Here is a 17,667-nt window from a genome sequence, read left to right as displayed (position 1 = left end):
GACTACGTTTTGGGCGTTTCTAAGATTTATTTTATAAATGCTTGCGTTCTTTGAACGATGTTGTTCGATCACGAGTCTCAATAGTTAGTTTTTTATCTTTGTTTACGGGAATGAGTTATATACATATAGTAATTTCTATATAATATGAAATGTCATATCTTTGATTACAGGTCATTACTTAACGATGAGTCTGAATGGCTTCCTACGCGTGGAGTAAGTAATCCATTTTTATTCCAGCCCAATATGCTCCACTAGTTTGTTTTACAAATATTTGTCATTTACTATATAGCTATGTGAACAAATGATTTATCAAGTGAATTTTAAACTTTTCCACGTTTTTAGCAGTGGCTGTAGTTTGAATTCCATGCACTTAATTTGAATTTGTCAATAAATTAATAAATGGAAATGAGAGAAGAAAGGTATTTGCGAAACAAATATATACACTGTTGTATCCGAAATATTTGTTGTATGTATACTAGCACAGTTTTATTTCATACTACAGGTTTATGATTGACGACAGCACGGAAAATGAGTACACGATCAACTTACGATTCAAAGTGTGTATGGAAAGTGCATTCGAATGCAACCGTGACATTGAAATACTGCGAAATCACGTTGTTAAACGAAAATGTGAATTTAACCCAACCTTTCAAATACCAGGTAATTTATCAGTTAATGGACACCTACAAATTTAAAATTAGTAATGGTAATTGACCTGAAATGTTATAAACAGTGGCAAACGTCTACTTAATGTTTAATCCAGTTTAAGGTTGATGCCCGCTTTTGTCTGAATTCTTGTTCATTCGGGCGTGTAAAGATTATCTCTTGCTTCAATGTTGGGAAGTTTCAATATATTTATCTAAAAGGCGTATGCTAAAGTTACATATAGACATTTAGCAGATTGAAAACTGTATAATACTATCTATGTAAACGTTACATGTTCATAGAATGTTATATCAGAAACATTTAAAGTGAAAAGAAAAAAGTGAGTTACCGACCACGTTTTCGAATTATCTGCCTTGAAATAGTCTATTACCTCTTGATATCCCTGGGGGAATCCCCGGTTTCAGACCCAACCCCTTTTAAAATATTTATTGTTTTTTGTTCAAAAAAAACCTTGACGCAAAGCTGAAAAGGGAATTATGCCCATACCTTAATTTTGTTTTTTATAGGTGGTTTGATGTTTACTGGAAACGCTTGAAAACTTTTAAAACCCCGTTTTAAGTCTACCCTCAAAATAAGGGTTAATTTTCGATTTCCCCTTTTTTAGGTGAAGGTGACCCCCGTGCCTATCCCTGCAAATTTTTGCAGGCCAGCGCAAAATTTATATAGCCACCCACGTTTTTTAAGTGGGAAATAGTTCCACCATGGAAATACAATGTCCCTGGCGGGATTCGAACCAACAGCGGTGAGGGCAAGATATTTGAAGTCAAATGCCTTAAACACTTTACCATGGACACCTACTAGTTTAAAGTATGATCATGAAAATTTCCGAAAGTACTAGCACTGAAATAACTCTACACGGTATTAGAAAGTCTTGAATAAAATAAATCAAGTTTACATTCATTATTGCTTTTTACCTCAATAGCAATTTACACCTAGAAATGCCTAATTATTTTGGGACGGTTTTACAGGCTTCTCATTAGATAGCTGGAAATCTAACAATTCATTGCCACCAGATGCTGTACTGACAGACAAACAAAAAGATGAACTGATGCAACAAATGGGCTTGAATCATTTTCTTCTGAAGGAACCGTGTGAAATAAAAGCTAATGTAACAGGAGGTATTTTACATTTCATATTATGAATTATTAGATTATCTAAAAGCTGCACGCTTCCAGATGGTAGCGTCGAATGCGAAAATCAATTTATATTGACCAGTTAATTCAAGACAGAAAGTCGACAAAATCAACATTAAAACGTGTAGAACTCAAGGCCCTATAAAAATATAAAATATAATTTATTCAACATAGTTACGTATCAAAACAACCCAAATGAAAGAATTCCTAAATTATTTTTGAAGAAGGTATATCTCAACGCCACCCTACCCAAACGCCACCCCTCCCCCCCCAAACGCCACCCCCAACAAAAAAAAAAACAAACAAAAAAAACAAACAAAAACAACAAAAAAAAAAAAACCAAACAAAATTGTCTGTTTAGGGAGATCAGGTGTCAAAATATGCACGTTTAACGTTTTCAGACGATATTTCTATTTCAATAACGTACTTTATTTTTATGTAAAGGGACTTTGAAGTATTAGTACAATTGTATATTTCTATAGATTATCTTTTTGAGGCGTGCTGCTTTTTTACAACATTGCAGCGAAAGTGTTGTGTTTTAACCACACATATTCATTCGAAATCTTATGTACCACTTTAAAGGGTTTCTTTTGAATTGCACCATCACGTGACCATCTTATATATTTCCAACGGAACAATTTTATATTGGGCGGTACGACATTTTGACCACACAGGATAAAATGCGTTAACGACGTAAGTATAAGACATTTAACCGATATACCAAACCGCAACAGGCTGATAAATAATATGATGTTAGAGTATGAAATAAATTATGTAACATACATATATTTTGTTTATTGGTCTCAGTTTCCATCTTATTGTCAGTTCATCTTATTTTAGCATATTTAACAAATAAAATGTGGCCTTGAGGGCAATGCACAAGTTTACGGATTAGTTGGTCAGACTGAGGAAGGTATATGGCCCTTAGCGCAGTTCAGTGTGTGAAATATCTCAAACCCTAGTCGCATTTTTCGATGCAACAAAAATCATGCTCTTCTTTTAATACATGTATTCCATTCTTGTTAATCAAATTAAATGTGTAATGTTACGAGGCAAAAAACCCGGACTTCACAAATTGCACAAACTGTATATTAAATAAAATTTATAATAAAATAAAGACAAATCATGACTTTTGGTCAACATGTAATAAATTTATATGAAACATACCAATAAATTCAGTAATATGAATCATTTTACAACAAAATAAAGTATTATAGTTCATTTGCATAAGCCATTCTATATTTAATATGACGTAATCGGGTTCATATAAGAATTATGGACTGGGAAGGCGGTCTGTATGCAGTTTATGGACTGGATGACATTAAATTAAATATAGAAGGGCTTTGCAAATGAGGTACATGTATAATATTTGCAAATAATTTTATTTTAGTCATATTTTGTATAGTCTCTGCAAAGTCATAATGGCGGAGCACAGTCTCGGAAAATCTGACAATAATGTAAACTTATGAAATGCTGCTTGAAGAAAATGTTGATGAGGTTCTTTTAATTTGATTTGGAATGAACATTTATATCATTCGTTATGATGATTTTCTGACATGTTATATGGCCCTATATAAACGGTTACGCTGAAAACAACCGTTTATATACGACCATGTATACGACCATATAACCTGTCAGAAATATGTATAACGTTTTTATAATACAGTAAGCACCTTTTTAGAAAAAGAAAGTGAGATTTCTTCATAAATTGACAGCAGTCCGTATATTATATAAACCTGCAGTATTGTAAGATGAATTGTAAAATTTTGTTCCAGAACATTTCATTATCTGCTATATAAATAAATGCAATATCTGATCATGTATCTCACACCAACAACTTCCTTGAATAACTTGTACTAGTATGTGGTTTGTTGTTGTGTCTAATACTAAAATACTATCAACGTAATTATTCTTTGTATTACAGACAGTACATGATAGACCAATTCACTTTAATATATCTATGTGATTTAGTCAATACTGTGCTACTTTTTTCAGATGGTCTTGAAGTCATTCACTATGAGCCGAATGCTTCTTGTATAGCTACAAAAGATAAAGAGAGCTACGATTGTTGTATTGAGTCAAAAGTCCTTGGAAGAAATTTGTGGATGAACTTTACCCTAGACCCGTGCAATTACCGAATGGAGATGAATCTGGAAAATATACAACAACAATATGCTTTGCTTGGTTATGAATGGGGTATGAAAAATGGATAATTTTCTATTTCATCCAAAGGAATAATGAGAGTTGTATCTAGTCTGAAAAAAAATTACCATTGATAAAGATGTAAAGTTATAAAAATATGACTGTAGTCAGTATCTGTTCGTATATCCACCAGAATCAAAGCAATGTACCAAAGTTGAAAGTACGCTTGTGAATTTCCGATTATGCAGATGGCGGCTCATGTGTATAATCGATCAAACTTACTTTATCATATTGGTCTTAAATTGTTTTACTCTGTTTCCTTACATACATGTATAATTACATACATGAATAAGTCAGTACGCAGAGGCGGATTTTGTTAAAGAACTCTCCGGATATGTTTGTGAGTATGTGAAACCAGCGTAAACATCTGTATCCACTATTAAATCTTAACACCTGTTAATAAATGTGTTGAAATATAGACTGATTTCTCTAACCAGCTTCATTTAGCAGCTTACAAGCAATAGACATTCATGTAAAATATTGAAAATGTTATATTGAACATATTTTTTTTTCAGGAACATTGCATTTATTGTCGACTAAAGGTATCTGGCGCACAGAGTGAGTGTCATATTTCCTATGTAATTGTATTCATGAGAAATAAATGTTTTATTTCCATATTAATTTGTGTTTGAAAAAAGAAATTTCATGGGCGCTATTTTCTTGAAAGCAAAACCGATTGCAAAGGTTGATAAAAAGTTGTGAATCACTATATTTGAATTATTAAATGATATGTGCTCGATTTATTTTGAAGTTTTTAAGATCCGATATTTTTTATAAATGTATTGCGTTTAAATGTATGGTTACTGCGCGGGCTAAGTTTTACATGCTTATCAATTTGTTATATATTTAAATTTGAAAAACTTATCTTAATTTGTTAACCAAGTCTGAAAAGATATTTTGCTCACTAATTCTCTAATTGACTAATTGATTGCAATTTAATTATAGGTATATGGTGACAAACGTGCAGTCACAGCGCGAGTTTGACCTAGATATAACGCTTCATCAATGCTATGAGACAACGTGTAAACACTCACCGTTCATCGTTGCTAAAGACATCCGTATACCTTATCCCACGTGCGTAAACGTCACCAAGAATGATACACGTCAACCATTTTATGGTATAACCTTAAGTTTCCTAAATTATACCTGATGTTAAGTACGAAGGATTATGCAGTAATTTACAGATTATTCTTTTATTTTAGAGTTTCTTGCATCGTTTTTGTCATACATGTAGTTAAAAATACGACCCCATGTGAGCGGTGATTCCAAAAATACTGTGCATTACTGTAGCTATCATATCAATTATACTAAATTAAATATCTTAAGCGTTCCAAAATTACAGCAACTCAAGTATGATGTCATTAAGATACTGACAAACAAAATTACGTCATGCAAGCAACTTTATTGATGTCAGATGGGTGTTTCATTTAAACAATTTTGTTGCTTATGTATGCAAAAAACAAAGCTTTATTAAAGGCCATTTTTCAAAGTGACGGAAGCTCACATTATTATTTCTAACGTATGTAAAATACAATTTATTTTACAGGAATAACTCATGACTTCTGGAAACAGCCGATATGCACAGCTGAAAACTTAACCGCATCTACAAGTAGTACGCATGCTCATGCTATTTATTATCTTAAAATTGTAACATATATCATTATAATTAATATCTGACAAACACTAAAGGAAGTTGATATCATATAACTAATAAATAAATCTTTTAAACATTTAAACCAGATATTTATAGTGTATGTCAAGTTAAAAGGACAGTTACGAAGTGAGTACTAGTAATTTAAAAACTAAAATAATTATATCAATAAATGAACAAGAATCATTTTCATATGACCTGTTGTCCAAGTCCTTTGGATAACGGGATATATATTAGCATATCAATTTATTTACACATTCATACATTTGATTAATATAGAATAGTTATATAGGACAATTCCTTTTGATTGATGAATGTTTTGCTGTTATAAAACCTTTACTTATGTTATTTTAGGTAAGTAAATAACATTATACTATTTTCTTTCAGCATGTAGTCCTTTACCAGGCGAGCTTCAGAACATTTGTGCTTGGTCCCTAGATTGCTCAGGAATTCAGTGCTGTACGGAATTTTATTTCAGTGAGGGTAAACGAAATGTTATGCTAGAATTTCAACGTGTTTGTGCCGATGACAAGTTTCAATATGGAATTGAAAACAAGAAATGGATTAGACCTATTACAGAACTAAGCAGTAAGTGTTTATTGTAACTGTTTATCAATATAATGATAACTCAATAAAATTTGCATTATAAATCAGTTGTTTGAAAATATACATGACCTGTTTTTACAACAGAAAAGTCAAGTCAATTTTTCTTAAACCACGTGTTTTATGTACCGTTTGCACAGGTCCTATAAACGAGGATAAAAATTGTTTGAAAATATACATGACCTGTTTTCTTATGAAGACAATCAAGTCAATTATTCTTAAACCACGTGTTTATGTACCATTTGTACAGGTCCTATACACGAGGATATAGCTGATGCAATCTTCATTGACATGAATGTAACCAATACAGCATCCGTAAGCTACGACGTATCAGTTACCATAACAGTATGTACAGGCACTCAAAATTCATACGACTGTCAGCTCAACTTCCGAATGGCGCAGAAATTAACATGCGCAGCTGCTGGCAGACGACGACGACGTCAAGCCGTCCAAGATGTTGTTACGTTAGTATTCTACTTATGTCATTTATCCTTTGCTGTTACTTGTTCTCCATAAGAATGATAATGTTTATATACACAAACAGTTTATGTTTTATATTATGTCATTAACTTACAGCTAAAAGAGACATTTTGACGCTACGCTTAATTGTCGCAATATTGTGCGTAATGTCCTAAATGTTTCTTATTTGATACATTCAATGTAATAATTTGATCAACGCAAGGCAATTCACCATTTAGAATTTATTGATTTTAAACAAAACATGCGGGACAATAGTCCTAAGCTTCACAATTCATTCCCCTCAAAAATATAACACGAGTATAAGCAAGTTGGGTTTCGCAGAAAACTGTGAAATAAGTGAATTCATTCTATTTGACAGTCTTGGAATGGACATAAAAGAAGCAGTGACTATTTTATTGAGCCAAGGGACATCGCAAGAAGATATACAGCAATTCATTAACGATGCTATCAAATACCAGGTATAAATGAAAATACTGTGCTCATCTATTTTCTATTGTTAACATTTATTTTTATTTTACTTACTAACTAATTAACTAGCTGTCATGTCAGAAGGTACAATTTTGATCCCCTTGTCTTAGAAAAAATAGAATAAGAAATTGGCTTGGTTTATCAATTATTTTTCATTAGAGAAGCTGCATGATTATGATACATAAGGTAGATTCTTCTTTAACTTCAAGAATGACCAAAAAGCTCAAGTATGGGAAGGCGAAGAATTAAGTGACTCAGATGCTAGCACGGGCTATGCAGCTACTGTAAAGGCATTAGGAGAGCATAACCCGCAAAACTTGAAACACAGAAAATCAGAAGGCTATGTCAAAGTAGATATTAAGGGCGGTAAGAAAGCATTTTTTCATTAATAAAAGTTTTCTTTGAAATAGTTTTAGTTTTGTGTTATATCTGACATTTATTGTAGTTCATAGCACAATCAATTATTAAATGTATAAAGAAAATATCATCCTTACTTTAGAAATTAAGAAAATATTCTTATTATGCTTATTCTTAAAGTATAACTTAACATCAAGTGTCATTCAAAATATGATTACAGATAGTTGCTTAATCCTATGTCCTATGAAATGTAAAAAGGGCTAAATTTAATGAGATTATAAGTATACTATTAAATCTAAGTTCAAGACTGAAGTAATCAAGTAAAATATATTGGTGGAAATATAAAATGTGTAACTGTAGCTAAATTACATTAACACCAGTCTGGTCATTCCCTAATTATAGCACCAGACGAAGAAGCTACATGTATTTCTTATATTTGTTTATATGATGTAGAAGAGTTTAAAGGAGTTATCTCATGTATTACGTATAATTATATTATGTGGGATGTAATATATTATGTGGGATGTAACAGTCTACCTATATATACATTTGTGAAAAGAAAATTAATGTTACAAAGTTGTGTTTTTCTTTGTTCATAAACAGCCGATAAAATTGTGGATATGATCGGAAAAGTAAATGACATCGTTACCCGTGCTGATCAGTTGTTTGTTGTCGGAAAGGGACTTTCAAAGAAAGGGACGGACCTACTCGGAGCAGAGCTTGCAAATATGACTATCGGTGATTTAGAAGCAATGCTCGAAACCAATAAAGTCGATCCAACGATGATTGGGAAACTAGTCCATGATTTTATAGATCTTGCTAAAGCCTTGGTAAGATTGCAAAATGGCTTTTAAAATAGATATTTTTTATCAACTTTTACCAATTTCCATTAAGAGCATATATGTTTTTTGTTTCATCAAATCGCCAATAAATTAACGTCAAAATAAATTACATTTCAATAAAAGTAGACTAGTCGCGATCGTCTTTATTACAAATTAAAATCAAGATATTGGTTTAGTTAGTTTAAACATATTGCTTTAAGCTCGATCGCGAAAGTTTTTTTCGCAACTAGTACTGATGTCATGTGAAGAAACATTATCGTGATCCGAGTAGGGCTCGAGCCCATGATCTCTGGGTTGAGAGGCAGACGCCTTACAATTAAGCACTAGGTGTCTGCCCTTCTTCAAATCCGTTGCTATAGTAACCACATTACATGAAATACTATGTTCTCCTTATTTATTGACAAATATTTTCTATGAAACTGTTATGAGTTTTCTATGACGTTTGTCCATTTTAGTATTCGGAAGTTGTAGAAAAGATATTTTCTGGAGGCCTTGGCAATCCTTTCAAATCATTTGACATCTCATTGACTGGACAATTTGCTATACCGAGGAAGAATATAAATTTCTTTGAATTCGATCAAATATTTTACATTGGAGGTTTCATATCGGTGACATTTTGTAAGCATATGTTTTGCATAATTAACAAACTAAAATAAAAGTTGAATATAATATTAATTCAACGGATATGAAAATATTTTAAAAAATACGAAATAGAATGGTACGATATATGAGTACAATTCTTCTAAACGACGATATCAACCACGATGTATATTTTGCAATATCAGTAAAACAAATCTTATACTAACCTATTTTGCTATGCTAATAATGCATGTAATATAACAAAATAAAATCTTTCTACTTGATAAATGGTATATAAGTTTCAGTCTCATACTTTGAAGAAATTGTCATTATATTAATAAATTGAAGCATTTGGGGCTGGAGGCTATTACGGATTGAGTCTTGGATGGGAAGGAAAACTTATTGCTCAAACAGCCGGAGCAACTGTCGTACCTTATGGAGGCTTGACCTGTTGGGGAGAAGTTGGTGTAGGTTTCTTACTCTATGGCAAGCTTCGGCTGGAAGGAGATATCATGGACCTTAGGTTTCCTACTCGTGCTGAAATTGGATTTTCAAAATTCCCATTGGATGTCACGTGAGTAATAATCGAGATGTTCCATATCTATTTGGTTTTATCTAACCTATATAACTGTTTTGTATTCTTATAATGTGTATCATAATATCCATCAATACATTTTTGCATATAACACCATGTCGAAAAACGCCGTATTTATATGTACGAAATCTTTATTATCGATTGAAAATAATATGAATGTGCAAATGCACTGAAGTTTACATTTTCCGTCGTTGAAGGGCATCATTTAAACATTTATAAGGGTGTATTTAAACTATTAAGTATATTAATTGTGTTTTTCTAATCAAAACTTGATCTTATTTGTTGTAGATTGAAAATGGATTTGGAACTTACTCCAGTTAGACTTCGTTTAATTGGTCTAGTAACGCTTGAAGTGAATCTGTTATTTGCGAAAATTAAAAAGACGTTGTTCAGTAAAAATATTTGGGAATATTCAACCGCAACTATAAGAAAGAATATGATCGACGTTTCAACGAAGGAACCAGATGAATCACCACCACAGTTTGCACCTGTAGTAAACAAGAAAGGGGTAAGTATAGCATGTCACATACATTGTCATTTATATATTTAAGCATGGATTAGATATTCTTTGAATTTCTGTAAGGTTTGTAATACACGGCATGTAAAACTGTTGGCCCTTTGATGATTTTGAATCGCAAATGATCAATTTCTAGCAACACTGCAAGGAAATTATATCTAAAAGTAATAACTGTTACTATCAATATGATATGGATATTGGTAAAATGATATCTACCGAATTCACCATTTCCTGATATTTCATTTTTACTGATCTAATTATCTTTAAAACTTCTTTTTCTCGTAGAATCGCGGGAAAAGGTCAACCTCTACGTGTGACATAAGCCAGATAAAGAACAGAGATTACACCGAGCCAGCATTTGAGATATCTGTATCAGCAGCAGATGACAGAAGTAACGTTAAGTTTTTCCTAGACGTAGGAACATTCCCTGCCGGAAGTAACGTTGTAAACAACCGTCAGCTTGGTGGATCATCAACTGTCTTAGCAACAGTAAGGCTTCTTAACCTTTCTTATTCATTTTAAACTCGGAGAATGTAATTAGAGCTTATATGCAAGTTCACTTAACACCATGAAACGACATTAACATGAATCAATAATTAAATTCTAAAATATGCATTTACAAAATAATAGCAAAATCGTTTAACGTCTCCTAAAGGTATATTGACATCCGTTTGGTCTAACTGGAATTATTTTGTATATTCATTTTTTATGTAGATATCCAAGATCACAACAAATCACAGTACAGAGAATGTATAGTTTTAACAATTTGATAATAAGAGAATAACTAATTTTATATCAATTTGATTCTCATAACAGGCGGCAGACGAATATCCGTCCGGAGAGCCATTGTATTACACGGTTAATGCTGAAAATAGTGCTGGCACTAGAGCAGGAGTAACATGCATGCTTACAACTTACGATACTACAGAGCCTACCGCGAGAATTTCACCAGCATTCCTGTCAACGAGCAATCCGAATGTAATTAAGGCATCAGTGTTAGTTCACGACGACTCCCTTATCACTGAAGCGTACACAGGTGTCGGATACGGTAAAGGGAGTTACGGGGATCAGATAATTCCGTGGACACAGCGAAATCTTCACGAACGACCACATGTCCCTTCAGGTGCGTGACGTAACCTACAATTGTAGTAAATACCGATTTATTAAAATACAGCATTTACAATTTGTTAGGTAAACATTCTCTATACAAGTGACTGAAAAACAGTATTTTGTGTAACACTAGACACTTGAGTTAACATTTTATAATATGTTAATACAAATCTGATGTTGCTGGTATAAAACGTGGTTTTAGCTTCTCAATTTGCAAGAAACGCTCATTTTGTATCAAAACGAAATGTTGATTTATTTATAGGTGGTGATCCTTTAAAACAGTTTTCCGACTTAGAAGATGGAAAATTTGTATCACCTGCTATCTCAACAAAACATAAAGTATCGACAGCAACTGCTTGTGCACAATCCTGTCTAGCACTTGGACACTGTGTTAGTTTCAATTATGATTATGGCCCTAGTGGAACATGTGAATTGCTTCGGTCAGTCAGACAATTTGATGACACTCTGGCACAGGTAAAGACATTAAATTTCGTAGCAAATAAATAGATATGTTTAATCATATTGCTTATTGTCATATGTCATGCTCATTTGTTACTAAACATTCTCGGAGAGTCCTTAAAATGTTTGTATAACTTATTCAAATATTCAATAAATACTAGTTTTTATCATTACAAAATCATGCTATGTAGTATCATTTGCCTCATTACTAAAATAGGTAAAACAAATGCATCAATAATCAGCTGCACTTATATTTCGTTATTTAACATATTTTGTTTTTGCAGTCCGGTCTCTTCTGTCATTTTGAACGGCTGGCAAGTGGTCACACTGTCGAGGTCAACAGTTTTAACCTTGATATGCGACACAATCGATTACATTATGTGAACATTGACCTCAAGAACGTTCTAGGCTACAGGTCAATTATTCCAAGTGCTGGAATACTGACAGACTACACATGCCCAGAACCTGGTATGATATACTTATTCAGAACATACACTTTACTTAAAAATATCGAGATATATTTCTTTACTTCAACTGATAATAGCATTGTACTAAGTTTAGATGAATCGTATATGTATGTGCCTAAAGTATTCCAGTTTCATTTTATCGAAATATCCCGGAGAGTAATCATCTAGTCTTGCCACCACAGTTTATTGAAACTTGTTTATGTGATTTTATAGGGCCTATCGTAAATTCTTCGAAAGATGCCTTGACCATAGATGATTGCCTTTCACTGATACCCCCAGACCGCCCAGATCTTAATCGATACTGTATTGGTATATATTCCAAGAGGCTAAATCACAGGTATTGTATATACTATTAAACATTAAATATCTCAATCATCCATTGAATAATATACAATGTATGATTTCAATTCATCATTAAAAACTAAATATAATATCTACCCTTAACTGTATTGTTATACAAAGACTGACTTATAACCCGTATTAAAAGGCTTCGTTATTAGCATTTAACACGTTTCCACTTTTCCAGGACCATTATTGACGGAGAGGGCTCAAGAACGGTTTTTAATGGCGACAAACCGGTGCTTGATCTGAAATATACCAGAAGTAATAATTACATCGCTGGTAAGTAATATTATGATACTTTAATATTAGATATTCCGGAAAAATAATGTCCATTGAATGCAAAAAATTCAAGTAACTAATACTTTACATTGAAGATAATTTATCGTTTAAGCAGAAATTATCTTCGTATTAACTCATTCCTTTTTTTACATGCTGCAATGTGATAAAGCAAATGCAATACCCATGTCTTACATTATTTTACGGTGATGTAAATAGTAACATTTTGTGAACTATTTTTAAAAGAATGTTTTTGTACTTATTATTAAGTATTGTTCTTAAATATCTTTTAAGAACATTTTGTGTGCTATATCAATACTTTCTATCATAAGTTCAAATCGGTGCATTTTATCTTAATATTGGTTAAATAGATTTTGTATTGCACTTTATATATAACTTTAAATTTGTCTTTTGTATAATAGGCAACTGGGACGGTATAACAGATGACGAAACTGGAATACGAGCATATGCACTTTCAGTTGGAAGACACATTTGTGAAGATTCTATCCATCCTCATCACGACCCACATAAACATTTAATGCACGAATCACAATGGACAAACATGGCGATAATGACGGCAACCGCCGATTATAATCCGTTCCCACTACCATGTATGTGTATTATATTACATACACTTACATGAGTTATAATGACGAAAATGATGATTTGACAACGTATGATAATACTTACGCAATGCTTTTAACTAGTGAATAAAAGCATACAAATTGTAAATACCATTGAACTTCTTATATAATTTTTTTTCCAGAGCTTGCCTGCGTCAAATTGTACAAGTATTTATAATTCTATTTATCTTTTCACGTGTAGAATTATCAAGTTTACATACACGCTGTAAAAAAACGATTTTTATTCTGAGTTCGAAATTGAAAAATGCAAACAATCTCTTAGAATATGTTGTTTGTTACTTTTTAGCTGGGAAGTACTACGTTACTGTCAGGGCGATTAATAAGGTTGAATATGGTGGACCACTTGCGACAACAATCTGCCATACCGTACCGTATATAATTGATATAACAAATCCATTCGTATACGAAATCTTTGACATCAAGTATGACGAATTGCAGTATGTTATATCAGCTGAACATAACTCAACGTAAGTCTTGCTTGTATATATGTTTTTATTTGAGAAAACGTAAAACTAAAAAAAAAACAAAAAAACAAAGTTTTACGTAAACCTAGCCATTTTAAGAAGTATTAAAATAATTATTGATTTTGAAAAGTATTTGTTTTATAATATATGTTTCATTAAAACATAGAAGAAACACTAAATTGTTATATAAGACCAAAATTGGATGGATCTTATTTAAAGGAAATACCGTGTATCCCCATTTTAAAAAGTTGTTAAACAATCTTAGTATAAATTCTTTGTTATTTCATATAGAATTTCATTTCACACCTTTGAAAATGTAGCCAATAAACTCTCAGCATTTGAACTTGATTTTCACTATAACTTATTATCGATTCACAAAAATGTATTATCAAATCCATATTGTACTCGAAAGTAACTGCATGTTTAGTATTATACAAAACAGTATTGATTTTAAAGAATGGTTTTCGTCTTTCGATGTGAAATAAAGAGTCCATTGCACAATGTTGAATACCATACTGATTCTATTGACCTCGTACATAGCTGAAGTCAGTATTGTACTCAACAAATTGAATGTAAATCACCTCATAATATTAGCGGCGTTCAAGAGAAAAAATAAGGTTCGCCACAGGCTCGTTGTATAACTTTTGTAGACTTCTTTATTGTAAGTTTACAAGAAATGACAACTCGTGTAAGATCCTAATATTGCCGAGTGTGCACACAAGTTTATGGTTTTCAAGTGTGCGTGATATACAAATGAAATCTTACATATTACATTTACTTTACATTGTCATGTGTACTGCAGGGACTTTGAATCTGGTATAGACACAATCGAGCTCTGTATTGGAGACAATCCGAGAAATTGTGAGCTATTGAAATGGACAAGAAGACCAAAGTCGCAATACATTAATTATACACATCATATACCTGACGGTATCCCAGCTTGGATTCGTTTACGTGTGACAAATAACGGTATGCGTTATATACATTTATCTATCACATCTTTTTTAAAAATAATATCATGTTGTATAACGAATTTGCAAACACGCGTAAAAATTAAAATATTATGTCAACTGCTGGACTATATTAAGGAACATTATGTTCAAATGATTCTCTTAAATTTACTTCCGGAAATACATTCTTATATTTTTACGTATACAACCATATAGAAAAATTGAAAGAATTTTTGTAAAAGGACCACCCTATTCCACCAGTTTTATTCCTATTCGGTTATGTTAATACGGCAGGTAAATTGTCTATATTAATCATTTTCACAATCAGTTTTTAAAATCTTGGTTTGGCAAGCAAATCAATCGACTAAGATAAGCTATATTATACGTTTATTTGTGTTTATCTGGTATTCTGATTTCTAAGTACATTTCGTGTAAAATTGTAAAATTGTAAAATATACAACTGGGAAACACCCTTTTTGCTACTATCTTTGTAAACTCTATCATACATTTGTATTCGTGTAGTTAGCGAAACCTTTCAATAGTGTGTACAATCATTAACTCATATAAAAACAAATATAAAAATGTTTGGAATATAAGACAATACAATAATGAAATGCCTATATTTTGTTTGATAAATACATTTACAATTCCAGTTGAGTTACACTCTGTCGGAAGAGCTGATCAAGCTATCATTGTCGACGCTAGTCCGCCAATAAATGGAACTGTTTTCGATGGTCCATTGTTTAAAGAAGATTTACAATATACAAAGTTTTCCAAAAAGGTGGGTCACTAAAGTTTAAAATTGTACACACAATATACTAACATTTAAAGAAAGATTATCGATAATGTGTAAATAAAACAGGAGAAACAAAACAGGGAGGCAATTTCCATCTACTATTCTTCTCAGTTAAATAATTAAATTTAGTCATAAAATTAAATTATTCGTTGAATAAATCCTTGACATTTTTGCTTACAGATCTGTTTGAACTGGTATGGTTTTTACGACCCCGAGTCCGGAATTTCCTCTTATGAAATTGGAGTAGGGACATCACCAGGATCGACCGATGTAGCTGAGTTGAAAACTCTAAAACAGAACGAACACTCGTATTGTGTAGACTTGGATGAGAATTCTACACTGATCCATGATCATGTTTATTATCCAATTGTATGGGCGAATAATGGAGCCATTAACCAAAAGAACATTTCAGGGATATCAAATGGAGGTATATTAAATTAAAAATTTAATTTTGGGGTTTTTGTTTTTTGATACAGTCAATTATAAATGATACACGGGATTTTTGTATTAAAAATAAGAAATTTTGAACATTTTTTTTTTTTATAAACCCATTTTCCCTTAAAAACCTTTAACCCCGAACTTCTCATATGGAAAAGAAGAAACCGATAGCAACCTACAAAACACAATAAACAAAATCCCTTTTATCATTGCAATAAAAGGGCTTTCATTACTATTAAAGAAAACATTTAATGATAAAGTGGGATTTTAAAAAATTACTCACATTTTGTTTTTCTCTTTTATCAAATAGATATGATGAAACTTTTGTACATATTCCAAGGAATTAAAAATAAGTCTGTGTTTGTAAGCAAACATGCACATACATGCACATGTACTTAGTTGTTTAAAGTAAATAAAAGAATAATATTAGTGCTTCTATGAAAGAAAACTAAATTTTTAAGTCTTAATGAAGGTTATTTTATAATTCATATCAGTCATAGAATCGGCCTTTATTGACATTACTATAAGGTAAACACAATAAATTTATTTCAGTACGCGTTGACTTGACAAAACCTATTGCTGGAAAAGCCGTTGATGGAACGCTAAACAATTTGACGGATGTGGAGTTTAGCTCATCCAAGTCGACAGTGCAAGTACAGTGGGATAATTTTTATGATAGAGAATCAGGTATTCGAGAATATGACATACTGGTTTCAGAAAAAGGAAACAATAGAATTTTTTTTAATATAAATTTTTTTTTGTAACAACTAAGGGAATTCTTGTTTTAAGTAAATACTATATGCTATGTCACCCAACTCTTTTGTTTTCCCTTTAAAGACTAGCCAAACAGCCCTAAAATTGCTTTTTTCCATCTTTTATGTCGTCTCATGGGTTTAAAATCATTTCTTTTAATATTACTAAAAAAAAGTCATATTTTGCAAAAAAATATATGTTTCCAAAAATCATTACTATTATCCATTGGGATGGAAGGGTGGACAAAAATCAAAAATTGGTTTGAAAATTTTGGAAAAACATCGAAAACGCTGATGGCGAAACTTTCATCTGAACCACAAAGATGAAATAAGGAGTACTGTTAAAGCAACGAATGGCGCTTTGAATGACGTCGAGATTGAAACCAGCGGATTTATTGTTGATCTTACTTCGCCGTTACTAGAACATCTTAATGACGGGTCAATCAATGGCAAAGATTTGGAATTTCAGGTAATACGCATTGTTATTTGAGATCTAAAATGTAGATTTTTAATTGGTACTATTTTGACTTATTTTTTTGTAATAATTATTTCAGTATTTAATGAAAAATTTTTTGTGTTTTTAAGGTTTACGACCGAACTATGTGAATTACCCTTTAAAAAACCCTGAATCGGAATAAAAAGTTAAATACCACTGCAGAACAAAGCATGGAACGAGAGGGAGATTATCCCGGTTTGTATAAAATTACGAATGTGTTAATATTGTTACCCCCATAACATAAAAAATTTTTTTCATTGGGGACTTTAAATTTTGAATGCCACAAATGAAACGTACAATTTTAAAATAAATAAACACACCATAAAATACTTTTTCAAAGCATTTACATTTAAAAAGAGAGGAAATCCATACAAAAAAAA

At 31.9% G+C, this 17,667-nt stretch overlaps 1 protein-coding gene across 1 annotated transcript in view; it reads left to right on the top strand.

The window, feature by feature from the left end:
• Nucleotides 1-16,799, top strand: part of LOC132739038 (uncharacterized) — a gene marked incomplete at its 3' end in the record, with an annotated part of 59,664 nt that extends 42,865 nt beyond the window's left edge. The window contains exons 60-86 of the mRNA XM_060726686.1: nucleotides 171-213; nucleotides 503-660; nucleotides 1,635-1,784; nucleotides 3,795-3,995; nucleotides 4,517-4,559; nucleotides 4,947-5,119; nucleotides 5,548-5,613; nucleotides 6,040-6,240; nucleotides 6,506-6,719; nucleotides 7,094-7,193; nucleotides 7,413-7,569; nucleotides 8,164-8,390; nucleotides 8,858-9,020; nucleotides 9,330-9,555; nucleotides 9,865-10,084; nucleotides 10,379-10,582; nucleotides 10,910-11,216; nucleotides 11,466-11,677; nucleotides 11,947-12,130; nucleotides 12,343-12,466; nucleotides 12,656-12,750; nucleotides 13,170-13,358; nucleotides 13,678-13,858; nucleotides 14,658-14,824; nucleotides 15,459-15,586; nucleotides 15,782-16,028; nucleotides 16,592-16,799. Coding sequence (XP_060582669.1) covers nucleotides 171-213; nucleotides 503-660; nucleotides 1,635-1,784; nucleotides 3,795-3,995; nucleotides 4,517-4,559; nucleotides 4,947-5,119; nucleotides 5,548-5,613; nucleotides 6,040-6,240; nucleotides 6,506-6,719; nucleotides 7,094-7,193; nucleotides 7,413-7,569; nucleotides 8,164-8,390; nucleotides 8,858-9,020; nucleotides 9,330-9,555; nucleotides 9,865-10,084; nucleotides 10,379-10,582; nucleotides 10,910-11,216; nucleotides 11,466-11,677; nucleotides 11,947-12,130; nucleotides 12,343-12,466; nucleotides 12,656-12,750; nucleotides 13,170-13,358; nucleotides 13,678-13,858; nucleotides 14,658-14,824; nucleotides 15,459-15,586; nucleotides 15,782-16,028; nucleotides 16,592-16,799 — 4,588 coding nt within the window. The remainder of the gene's footprint in view (nucleotides 1-170; nucleotides 214-502; nucleotides 661-1,634; nucleotides 1,785-3,794; nucleotides 3,996-4,516; nucleotides 4,560-4,946; nucleotides 5,120-5,547; nucleotides 5,614-6,039; nucleotides 6,241-6,505; nucleotides 6,720-7,093; nucleotides 7,194-7,412; nucleotides 7,570-8,163; nucleotides 8,391-8,857; nucleotides 9,021-9,329; nucleotides 9,556-9,864; nucleotides 10,085-10,378; nucleotides 10,583-10,909; nucleotides 11,217-11,465; nucleotides 11,678-11,946; nucleotides 12,131-12,342; nucleotides 12,467-12,655; nucleotides 12,751-13,169; nucleotides 13,359-13,677; nucleotides 13,859-14,657; nucleotides 14,825-15,458; nucleotides 15,587-15,781; nucleotides 16,029-16,591) is intronic.
• Nucleotides 16,800-17,667: the final 868 nt, after the last annotated feature.

Source organism: Ruditapes philippinarum, unplaced genomic scaffold (genome assembly GCF_026571515.1).
Source record: "Ruditapes philippinarum isolate M1 unplaced genomic scaffold, ASM2657151v2 ctg10182_1_1_1_1, whole genome shotgun sequence".
NCBI lineage: Eukaryota > Metazoa > Mollusca > Bivalvia > Venerida > Veneridae > Ruditapes > Ruditapes philippinarum.
The sequence above is the reverse complement of the archived record's forward strand: the minus strand, read 5'-3'. Positions and strand labels throughout refer to the sequence as shown.